The sequence below is a fragment of the Scardinius erythrophthalmus genome (assembly GCF_964197995.2).
Source record: "Scardinius erythrophthalmus genome assembly, chromosome: 2".
NCBI lineage: Eukaryota > Metazoa > Chordata > Actinopteri > Cypriniformes > Leuciscidae > Scardinius > Scardinius erythrophthalmus.
The window spans coordinates 61,461,518-61,472,361 of record NC_138222.1 but is presented as its reverse complement, the minus strand read 5'-3'; the positions used below and the strand labels follow the sequence as shown (position 1 = coordinate 61,472,361).

Genomic DNA, 10,844 nt, shown 5'->3' with positions numbered 1-10,844 from the left:
TGTGGTCCCTTCATGCGTGGACGCTCAACGGTTACCCGTTAGTCTCACGGATGGAGTGCTGAACACCATCACTCAGGCTAGAGCGCCTTCCACCAGGCGGCTTTATGCCTCGAAGTGGTCGGTTTTCTCCAGCTGGTGTACAGCTCGGGGCCTGTCACCCCTCGATTGTGAGGTGACGGAGGTTCTCTCCTTCCTACAAGAGCTGTTGGACAAGGGCAGATCCCCTTCCACGCTCAAAGTCTATGTGGCGGCTATCGCAGCGTGCTCGACAGCAACGCCAGGCCAGTCACTGGGAAGGAACGATTTAGTCATCCGCTTCCTCAGGGGAGCTAGGAGGCTGAATCCCCCCAGACCTCCCTCAGTCCCGGTGTGGGACCTTTCTACGGTCTTGGCAGCCATGAAAGGTCCCCCCTTTGAGCCTATCCAATCTGTCAGCCTCAAACATCTATCTTTCAAAACGGTGTTTTTGATGGCCCTCGCTTCGGTGAAGCGCATAGGCGATCTGCACGCGCTCTCTGTGAGTCCAACGTGCTTGGAGTTTGGGCCCAATGACTCCAAAGTCATACTCAAACCTAGGCACGGCTACGTGCCGAAATCCCTCAACACTCCGTTTAGGGCTCAGGTTATTTCCCTGTCTGCCCTGCCGGGATCAAACGAGGAAGGGGACTCGAGCTGTCTTTGCCCCGTTAGGGCTTTAAGAGCTTATGTGTCCCGCTCCGCTGCCTTCAGACAGACGGAGCAGCTCTTTGTCTCGTTCAGTGGACGTTCCAAGGGAACGGCTGTTTCGAAACAGAGCCTGTCCAGGTGGGTGGTTGACGCCATAACAATGGCTTATACCACCAAGGGCCTTCAGTGCCCCTTGGGCATTAGAGCGCATTCCACGAGAGGCGTTGCCTCATCGTGGGCCTGGTCTAGCGGGATTTCCTTACAGGAAATATGTACGGCGGCGGGCTGGGCCTCGCCGTCTACATTCATAAGGTTCTACAACCTAGAAGTTCCCGCCTTGCAGGCCAGGTTGTTTTCGGTTTAGCCGAATCAGCTGTCTAACCAGGACACTGATTTCGCAGGCGCACAACGCCACCGAAGACTTCACCGCACTTGCAAGCCAAGTATTTTCGGTGTATTCGAGTCAGCTGTCTAAACACGGCACTGATATCGTAGACGCACAGCGCCGCCGAAGTTTTCTGGGCAGAATTGTGTAAGACCCATGTTTTTCCCACATTAGCCAGGCTCCCTCCTGCCTATGTGATGTTATATCGCGTCTAGAACGCACCTATTTGGGCGAAAGTGTGTAAGTCCCACATTTCCCACATCAGCCAGGCTCTCCCTGCCTATGTGACGTTGTATCGCGCTTAAGGGCGCATCCATTTGGGCGAAATTACGTAAGACCCACATTTCCCACATTAGCCAGGCCTCCCCCTGCCTATGTGATGTTATATCGCGTCTTAGGACGCAGCTATCTGAGGGTGGTTGTCCCCCCCCCCCCCCCTCCAGACTCTCCGAAGTCTACCGGGTGATTATGCACTGTATACCTGGACTAGCTTCCAGTGGTCGGTGTTTTCTCATCCCAGCACGCACGGCGTCTTACAAGTGGTTCCCGTAGCGTTCTACGAACGCAGTACGAGAGAACTCTCGTAAGAGAACGTACTCGGTTACTAACGTAACCTCGGTTCTCTCTAGAAGAGGGAACGAGTACTGCGTTCCCTGCCGTGCGCGCGGTTCGCTCTGGTTCGCTTCGGCGATGAAAACCAGTTGAATCAGCCTACTCGAGCTCCTTTTATAGGGGATGGCCACACCCGTTTCGGCGGGATGTGACGAGGAGCGCGCGAAGCACTCTCATTGGTCTGATGTTGCATCAGCCCTCGCTCGATAGGCTCATGCAGTTGCCGCAGAACAGCCAATGAGTGAGCGAGCCGTCTCGCCATGGCTGTGCACTGCCGCAATGCGTTTTACAAATATGAAAATTAAGGATAATTTTGCTTCAGTATTTCGTGAAAAGAGACTTTTCCCGTAGCGTTCTACGAACGCAGTACTCGTTCCCTCTTCTAGAGAGAACCGAGGTTACGTTAGTAACCGAGTACGTTTTGTTTTTTGTTTTGTTTTTTTCAGAATGTAACTATCCTCCTCTTTGTGTTTTAGTGGTTAAATTACTGTCATGTTTTGCAGTTGCTGGAGACCAGGTCCAGTGTTGTACAAACCAACACAGAAAGGGAACTGTGGAAGACTGCAACAATAGAACTGATGTCTGATGAAGATGCTATTGTTGATGGAAGGCCAGTGTGGATGCTGAGGTCTCCACCAGACAGAACCACAGAGTTATCTGCTCTCTGCCAGGCACTACAAACCAGACTAGAGGCTGACCCACGCTACATGTCACACCACCAGTGCATCATGGCAGTTTGAAAATGAATATTTACATACATTTTATATACACTTTAATTTCTATATTTCTTATTTATTGATCTCTGATATTGATTTGTATATTTGTTCCTTTTTGATGTGCATGTTGCTTATCTCCACGTTTTGTATTTTATTCCTTTACACCTTTGTTCACATTTCTTTTTCCCCATTCATTTTAATGTATGTTTATAATGTTCTTTGGAATGTTCATGTTATATTTGTTTTTGTTCCTTTACATTTTCATCCCTTCAAATATTTTTGTTCCCCCATTCCTTTTTAATGCTTGTTTATAATGCTCTTTGGAATGTTTTATTTACAATAATAAAAATGTCAGACTTTCTCATTGTTCTTTGTGTGTGTTTTTAAAATTATATTTGAATGTAATAAAATTGGGGTAAGGGGGGGTTAGTGTATACTGAGCAATATCTGCATAGCTGGCCTATAACCAATCAAATCACTGTGCGATAAGGCCTAAGGTGGGCTATGTTCTAAAAGTAACCAATCAAATCACTTTCCTGGGTTTTCAATGTGTCCTGTCCTCCAATAGTGGTCTGGGTAATGGGAGTGGTTTTAAAAGAAAAGGACCAATAGGGGGGGAAGGCCAAAAGGTGCACAAAGGTGTGAAAAATGTTCTCTTGGAAAAACCTTTGATGGGATTACTTGCCATGGCAACAAATGGCTGTAGCATGGAAGTATACGTCCACAACATACATCCGATTTGGTATCATTTCGGATGTATACGGATATATACAGACCCATGGAATTTGAGCCATCCAGTCAGTATACTCCTGGATTCTTCCGAATTTCAGCAGTGTATACAGGAGTATACTGGTCCGGATACACCTCTTTTCATGCAGTGTTACATGTTAGAGTACAGGTGGCATATACCACAAATTCATGTTGTGATGTACTGTAAATTTTGTGTTTGTCTTTGTTTTTTTTATAAATGTAAAATAATTCTGCTTCTAAGTCAGTTTAGTTGAGCTGGTGCTCCTTTGAATTAATTTCAACATCAAATACAGTTCACAAGATATTTTATATGCAAATTCCACTTTTTCCTTTAAGAATAAACTATTTCATTTCATTGAGACAAACATCGATGCTCACAATCACTTTTTAAACAAGCAATTTAATTATAAAGTTCCTAACGCACCAGACGCTCCTAAGAAAACAAAAACAAGAGTCCAGGGGGGAGGTGGAACGGTGGAGGATCAGGGGGAGGGAAGGGGTGCCAGGTCCATGGAGGGGAACAGGAACAGGGGGTGATGACTTAGCCGGCAGCCGATCAGGCCATTCTGAGAGCCGGGCCGGATCCAAACATTCAAGGGTCCAGGAAGGAGCAGATCGTGCAGACGACCAAGGCGAAACCTGCCATTCGGGAAACCAGTGTGAAGCGGGTTGTGTAGATGGCCAGGGTGGAACCTGCCATTCAGGAAACCAATGTGAGGTAGGTCTTGCAGATGGCCAGGGTGGAACCTGCCATTCAGGAAACCAATGTGAGGTAGGTCTTGCAGATGGCCAGGGTGGAACCTGCCATTCTGGAATCCAGTGTGAAGCTGGAAGCAAGGCAAGCGGCCTGGACAGAGGCGGCAGGGCAGGCAGCTTGGCTGGAGTCGGCCAGGCGAGCAGCTTAGATGGAGCCGTCAGAGCGGGCTGTTCGGGGACGACCTCCGGGATGGCAGCGGGCTGCTCGGGGACGGCCTCCGGGATGGCAGCGGGCTACTTGGGGACGGCCTCCAAGATGACAGCGGGCTGTTCGGGGACGACCTCCGGGATGACAGCGGGCAGTTCGGTACGGCCTCTGGGATGACAGCGGGCTGCTCGAGGACGACCTCCGGGATGGCAGCGGGCTGCTCGGGGACGGCCTCCGGGATGGCAGCGGGCTGCTCGGGGACGGCCTCCGGGATGGCAGCGGGCTACTTGGGGACGGCCTCCAAGATGACAGCGGGCTGTTCGGGGACGACCTCCGGGATGGCAGCGGGCTGCTCGGGGACGGCCTCCGGGATGGCAGCGGGCTGCTCGGGGACGGCCTCCGGGATGGCAGCGGGCTACTTGGGGACGGCCTCCAAGATGACAGCGGGCTGTTCGGGGACGACCTCCGGGATGACAGCGGACTGTTCGGTACGGCCTCTGGGATGACAGCGGGCTGTTCGGTACGGCCTCTGGGATGACATCGGGCTGTTCAGTACGGCCTCTGGGATGACATCGGGCTGTTCGGTACGGCCTCTGGGATACATCGGGCTGCTCGAGGACGGCCTCCGGGATGACTGCGGGCTGCTCAGTGACTGCCTCCGGGATGACAGCGGGCTCTTCGGGGACTGCCTCCGGGATGACTGCGGGCTGCTCGAGGACGGCCTCCGGGATGACAGCGGGCTGCTCGAGGACGGCCTCAGGGATGACAGCGGGCTGTTCGGTACGGCCTCTGGGATGACAGCGGGCTGTTCGGTACGGCCTCTGGGATGACAGCGGGCTGTTCAGTACGGCCTCTGGGATGACAGCGGGCTGTTCAGTACGGCCTCTGGGATGACATCGGGCTGTTCGGTACGGCCTCTGGGATTACAGCGGGCTGTTCGGGGACGACCTCCGGGATGACAGCGGGCTGTTCGGTACGGCTTCTGGGATGACAGCGGGCTGTTCAGTACGGCCTCTGGGATGACATCGGGCAGTTCGGTACGGCCTCTGGGATACAGCGGGCTGCTCAAGGACGGCCTCCGGGATGACTGCAGGCTGCTCAGTGACTGCCTCCGGGATGACAGCGGGCTGTTCGGGGACTGCCTCCGGGATGACTGCGGGCTGCTCGAGGACGGCCTCCGGGACGACAGCGGGCTGTTCGGTACGGCCTCTGGGATGACAGCGGGCTGTTCGGTACGGCCTCTGGGATGACAGCGGGCTGTTCAGTACGGCCTCTGGGATGACATCGGGCTGTTCAGTACGGCCTCTGGGATGACATCGGGCTGTTCGGTACGGCCTCTGGGATTACAGCGGGCTGTTCGGGGACTGCCTCCGGGATGACAACGGGCTGCTCGAGGACGGCCTCCAGAATGACTGCGGGCTGCTCAGTGACGGTCTCCGGGACGACAGCGGGCAGTTTGGGGAACTCGGCCATAGAGTGAGGGACGAGGAAAGCCTTCCTTCTCCTCCTCAGTTTATGATGGCGAGGCGGTGGCATAGCGAACATCTTGTCTGGAGACGTAGGCGTAGAGTCGGCCATCTTGTCTGGAGACGTAGGCGCAGTCAGCCATCTTGTCAGGAGATGCAGGCATAGAGTCAGCCATCTTGTCTGGAGATGCAAGTGTAACGTCCGCCATCTCGTCTGGATACACAGACGTAGGCGGTGTATACCACTGGATACGAAGGTGCAGGAAATGTATAAACCTCCAATAGTTCAGGTCCTCCAGCCCCTTCATCTCCCAGTCCGGCAAAGGATCATCAAGGCAATCATAAAAAAAAAATCTTTCATTGTCGTATCATTATATCCCAAGCCACTGGAGAGAGTACAAAACATCACGCCCAATTCCTTCACCGTCCGGCCCTGCTGACGTAGAGAAAATAATTTCTTTACTTTCTCCCTTCTCTCCTTCCTAGTGATAGGAAGAAGGGTACGAATACCCGTACTGCTGGATCTATTCATGATGGAGTTCTTCGGTCACGAAATGCACACAAACAGGTAAGATCCAAGTGCAGTTTATTAAGGGTAATCCGTAATTGTAATCCAGGCAGGCAAAAGGTCAAAGTCCATACAAAGCAGTCCAAAACGAGAGAAACAGAACTCCAAAGTACAAGGTGACATTATACAAGGACTCCATGACAATGACTGAACAGACTGAACTGTGTATAAATACACAGATACTAACAAGGTGAGTGGGAACAGCTGAGTGCAATGATCAATGATAAGACAGACAAGGATGATGGGAAATGCTGTTCATGAGTGGATGTAACAGTGTGGGGAAAAGACCTCTAGTGGACACCCAGGGAACACCAACCAGACACTGTGACAAAAACACAAGAGTGATCAGAAGAAAGTTGCCAAACCACCAAAACACCAAGATCCAATGAAATCAACTGATGACTTGAGCTTTGCTTTTTATTTTATTTTATTTTAAAGCCATCTTCTACTTTCTAGTTGACTGCAAGTACATTGGATTGAACAGACATGTGTCAAAAAATATTGAGTTGTGTTTCTGGAAGTGACTAAATTTAAAATGTAAATAAAGCCACATAATAAGATGATATATATATTATATAATTATATATTATATATATGGTGCAAAAAAGTATTTTAAAATCTGTTATTAAAAAGACAGATCTTCAGAAACAGAAATTATCATTGTAAATTGATATAAGTATAAGAAGTGTTTGCCAGTTATGAAAGAACACAAACATATCCTTCACTCCTCAGATCTGCTGCAGATGAAGTTGAGTTTGTCGTGTTCAGGACGGCTGATCCAGCGCTGATCTCCTCCAGACTGAACTGCTCCAGATCTCACTCCAGACCCACAGTCCTCGTCTCCTGTGCCGTTCCCTGGAGCCCAGTTCTGATAGCACACGGTCTCTCCGCTCACCCAGAACCAGAGGCCCACAGTGCAGGAGTGACGTAAACCCAACCACACCGCCTCAGTAGACGCACGTTTAACCACATTCATCACACGACGCTGCATCTCCTCTGAATGAACCGAGACCAGATCCGTATAATTCTGTCTGCAGTATCTCAGAGCTTCAGGCCACGTCAGATTCTCTTTGATCAGAATCAGTTTATCTGGACACAAAACAAACCACAAGCAAAAACTAGAGAGAGACTGATCAAAAACAACATGCAGAACAAACACTGTGGAGGAATCTGTCATGTCAGACATGTAGCGTGAACTTTAAGATATCTGGAGGTGATGGATGGATTGTGTGTGTTTGTGAGGATCTGCTCACCTTCATGACACACAAAAGGATGTTGGAGGTTGCAAGTGTCGTCATACCATTGACCCAGAGCATAGATCTTTACACAGTTTTCACTTCCTCCAACATTAGGTTCACCAGAAGCCCAGTATCTGAATGAGGAGTTACTCTGATCTGACCACTGCCATGAGTCTCTGAACAGACCGATCCAGACATCTTTAGATATGTGACTATCATTGATGAACTTCTGAACCTGTTGACTCTCATTCTGGTTCCTCACACTGACCAGATCAATGTGATTCTGTCTGCAGTAACTCTGAGCGTCTCTCCAGTTCTTCGTCTGATTGACAAAGACGAGTCCTGTGTTCGCTTTAAGAAAAAAACATGGATACCAATTCATGAATCAGTTTGTTCATTATTCTTATTCTGATTTACAGTTCATGGTTTTTAATGTGAATAAGAGCAGCGAAGCATCAGAAACAGGTGACATGCAAAGACTGTTTCTACAGCTGATGATATATTAAATATTCATGATGTTTTTGCTGATAAAACATTAAGTAACAATTGTGAATATTTTGATGATTTTCAAACTCTTTATTTCTCTATTATGGTTTGATATGATATCAGTTTACATTTTGCTGAAATATAATTCTCTGTACTCTCTAATGGCAGATTCTAAAAGTTATCAAAAACAAAAGATCAACATGCATTAATTAAAGAAAATTCCCCAATCCTATATCGGTTTGTCTTTAGAAATTAACTTCAAGTTGTCTTTGCTATATTTATGACCACATTAAACAGCAGAAGAAATTAGTATTGCATCAAAATTTTGTACAGTATATGGTGTATCTTTTTATAAGAATGTTTATATGAATGTTTATTGAGATTGTATGGAGCTGCACTTACTGTTAGATGAACTGCAGATGAAAGTCAGGCTGTAACTACATGAAGAATCATGCAATTCTCTATTTCTGATCATAGCACACTCATCTGTGCCTTCAGGTTGTCCAGATCTCCAGTTCAGATAGAGCGCAGGTTCACCTGAAGACCACTGCCATTTATAAACACTCGTCCTCTGCAGCCCAATCCAGATAGACTGAACACCTCTATCATTCACACTCTTCTTCAGCTCGCTCATGTCGTTCATGTTGTCAACGGTGGCCAGATCTGTGTATTTCTCTCTGCAGAATCTCTGAGCTTCAGTCCAGTTCTTGCCCATGTTTATAAAGTGATACTGACGCTGAACACATTCAGATACGGAGCAGAGAGCTGTGTAAAATAAAGACAATTGCACAAATAAATTATTTATAATAAACAACAACAAATGAGGGTAAATAGAAAAATAAACATCTAAACATTAAATATTTGTTATTATTATATGTGTATTTGTAAAAAAAAAAACATTGGAATAAATACAACAAAATGTGAAGGGTAAATATATAAATAAATGTGTAGGCCTACATAAATGAAGGAATTAAATATCCATTGTTATTGTTAACTAAAACTAGAGCAATCATTTTTGGTTTTTGAAATAAAGCTAAAATAATATAAAATATAAATATTATGAAAAACGTAAATTTAAAATGTTGCCTTAATTGACAACTGACTGAAAAAAAAACAAGTTTAAATTGAAGTACTGAAATTACTACAACTAAAATAAAAGTTAAATAGAAACTTAAAAATTTATGAAATACAACAGAATTACTAAACCTAAACTAGAATTAGGCAATACCTGAAAATATAAAACTAAAAGCTATTATCCAATATTAATAAATATTTTAATAGTAAAAATAATATTAATATAAAACTGAATAGATAAATGAATAAAAAATATTCATGATTATGGGAGTTGTGAAAGAGAGCGTTTGATTTAATGCTTTTCATAACAGGGTCAAACCTGATGAAACTATAAACCATAAATAAAACAACAAACACACTCACCAATGAGAAGAAGAATCAAATATAGAGTTTGGTCCATTTCTGAGGAAGAAACACATTGAAAAACTAAAATAATCTCATATTCATCTTATATTAAAACATAATCATATCAGCATAACTCGATTCACAATCATTCAGACAATATTAACATCTGAAAGTGTAATTGTGTTTGAAGAATGAACATGTTCTTACTTTAGAGGTCGTGTGTTTCTGTCCTGAGTCTGATGTTTCTGTCTGCAGATTTAAACTACGTGATTATTATATCTGCTCTCATCCCTCATTCAGCTCATCACGTCACTTGTTTATTTCTCTAAAAAACCTGTATTTCATATTTTACTTCCTCCTTATTTGTGTATTTGTCCAACTCTTTCCCCTTATTTGCATCTTGACGTCTGTGTCAGTCAATGTTAATATGGACCTTGATCAGAACATTATATACATATGAACATTCATAATTTATATTTTAACTTTAATAACTAAACAGTTTCTCTAATGTTATTGCTGAACTGTATAACTCGTGTTACATCCCTGTTCAATTTGACGTGTGTTTGTGTTTCTCTGTTTTTGGACACTTTTTATCTGTTTGTGTGTGAACTGAGCAACCCACTAATGATCTGATTGATGAGGGTTGAGTTCATTAGTGAAGACTGGTGATACTGGTTACTGAGAGCCTTTAAAAGCCCCTGTTTGAGACTCCAGTCAAAGAGAAAGAAACGTGTGTGAGATGAAGGAGTGAGTTTGACTATTGAGAGAGTATGGCTGTGTCTGAAATCACAATCTCTCTTAAAGTCGGTGCTTATTTTGAATAAGAAATTACTTCATGACCAGTAAAAAAGAATGTTCTATATAGTGTGTGTGTGTGTGTGTGTGTGTGTGTGTGTGTGTGTGTGTGTGTGTGTGTGTGTGTGTGTGTAGTATGAATGCAAACCATGCCATGTTGTCATTATCATGTGACCTACCAGCGACAGTTGCGTCGCTTCACTACCATTCATCAATCCTCTCCTGTGGCCTCATGGGATAGTAAAGTGTTCATCATATACACACTTCAGAATCTCACAGGAAGAAGCTGTAGGGTAACACTTCCACATCTCATCCGGGTACTTTTTAACAACTCTTTTATGAGTGCTGTGAATTCAGACATACTTCTACTGTCACATACTGTCTTCACCTATAGTGATGAATGGGATTTCAGATGTAGCCTTTGTGCTGAGAAGAGGGTTTGAGGGATTAAAAAAGACAGAATGAAGAGAAAGGAAAGATGTTTCCTTGTTGAGGAGGAGACACGACAGACATTCACAACAGAGACGAGATAAAGACATTAAAGTGCTCATATCATGCTTTCATTCCCCTGAAGTCCATTTCTAATGTTAGTAAAGGTTGTTGGACTCTCATTTTTTCACTGAAATAATATCATCATCTTCTGCTGCTGCTGTTTCAGAATAAACGTGTCTTTATTTCCTCCATCTAAATACTTGATTGTGATTGGCTGAAATGCGGACATTAAAATATTATTATGCGTTTTTAGAATTCATCTCTTTGTGGAAATTTTTATTTTTGTTTTGTTTCATAATCCTGCTGTTTACTTTTTTTTTTTCTTTTTTTTTTTTTTATAACACATG

General features: G+C 45.1%; 1 protein-coding gene across 1 annotated transcript; it reads right to left on the bottom strand.

Annotated features, from left to right (window-relative positions):
- Window positions 1–6,788: 6,788 nt before the first annotated feature.
- Window positions 6,789–9,265, bottom strand: LOC308705512 (C-type mannose receptor 2-like; the record flags this gene model as incomplete). Its single annotated transcript, XM_081390558.1, has 4 exons — window positions 6,789–7,156; window positions 7,321–7,656; window positions 8,194–8,556; window positions 9,229–9,265. The coding sequence occupies 4 exons, from the start codon at window positions 9,263–9,265 to the stop codon at window positions 6,789–6,791; spliced, it is 1,104 nt and encodes a 367-aa protein (XP_081246684.1).
- Window positions 9,266–10,844: the final 1,579 nt, after the last annotated feature.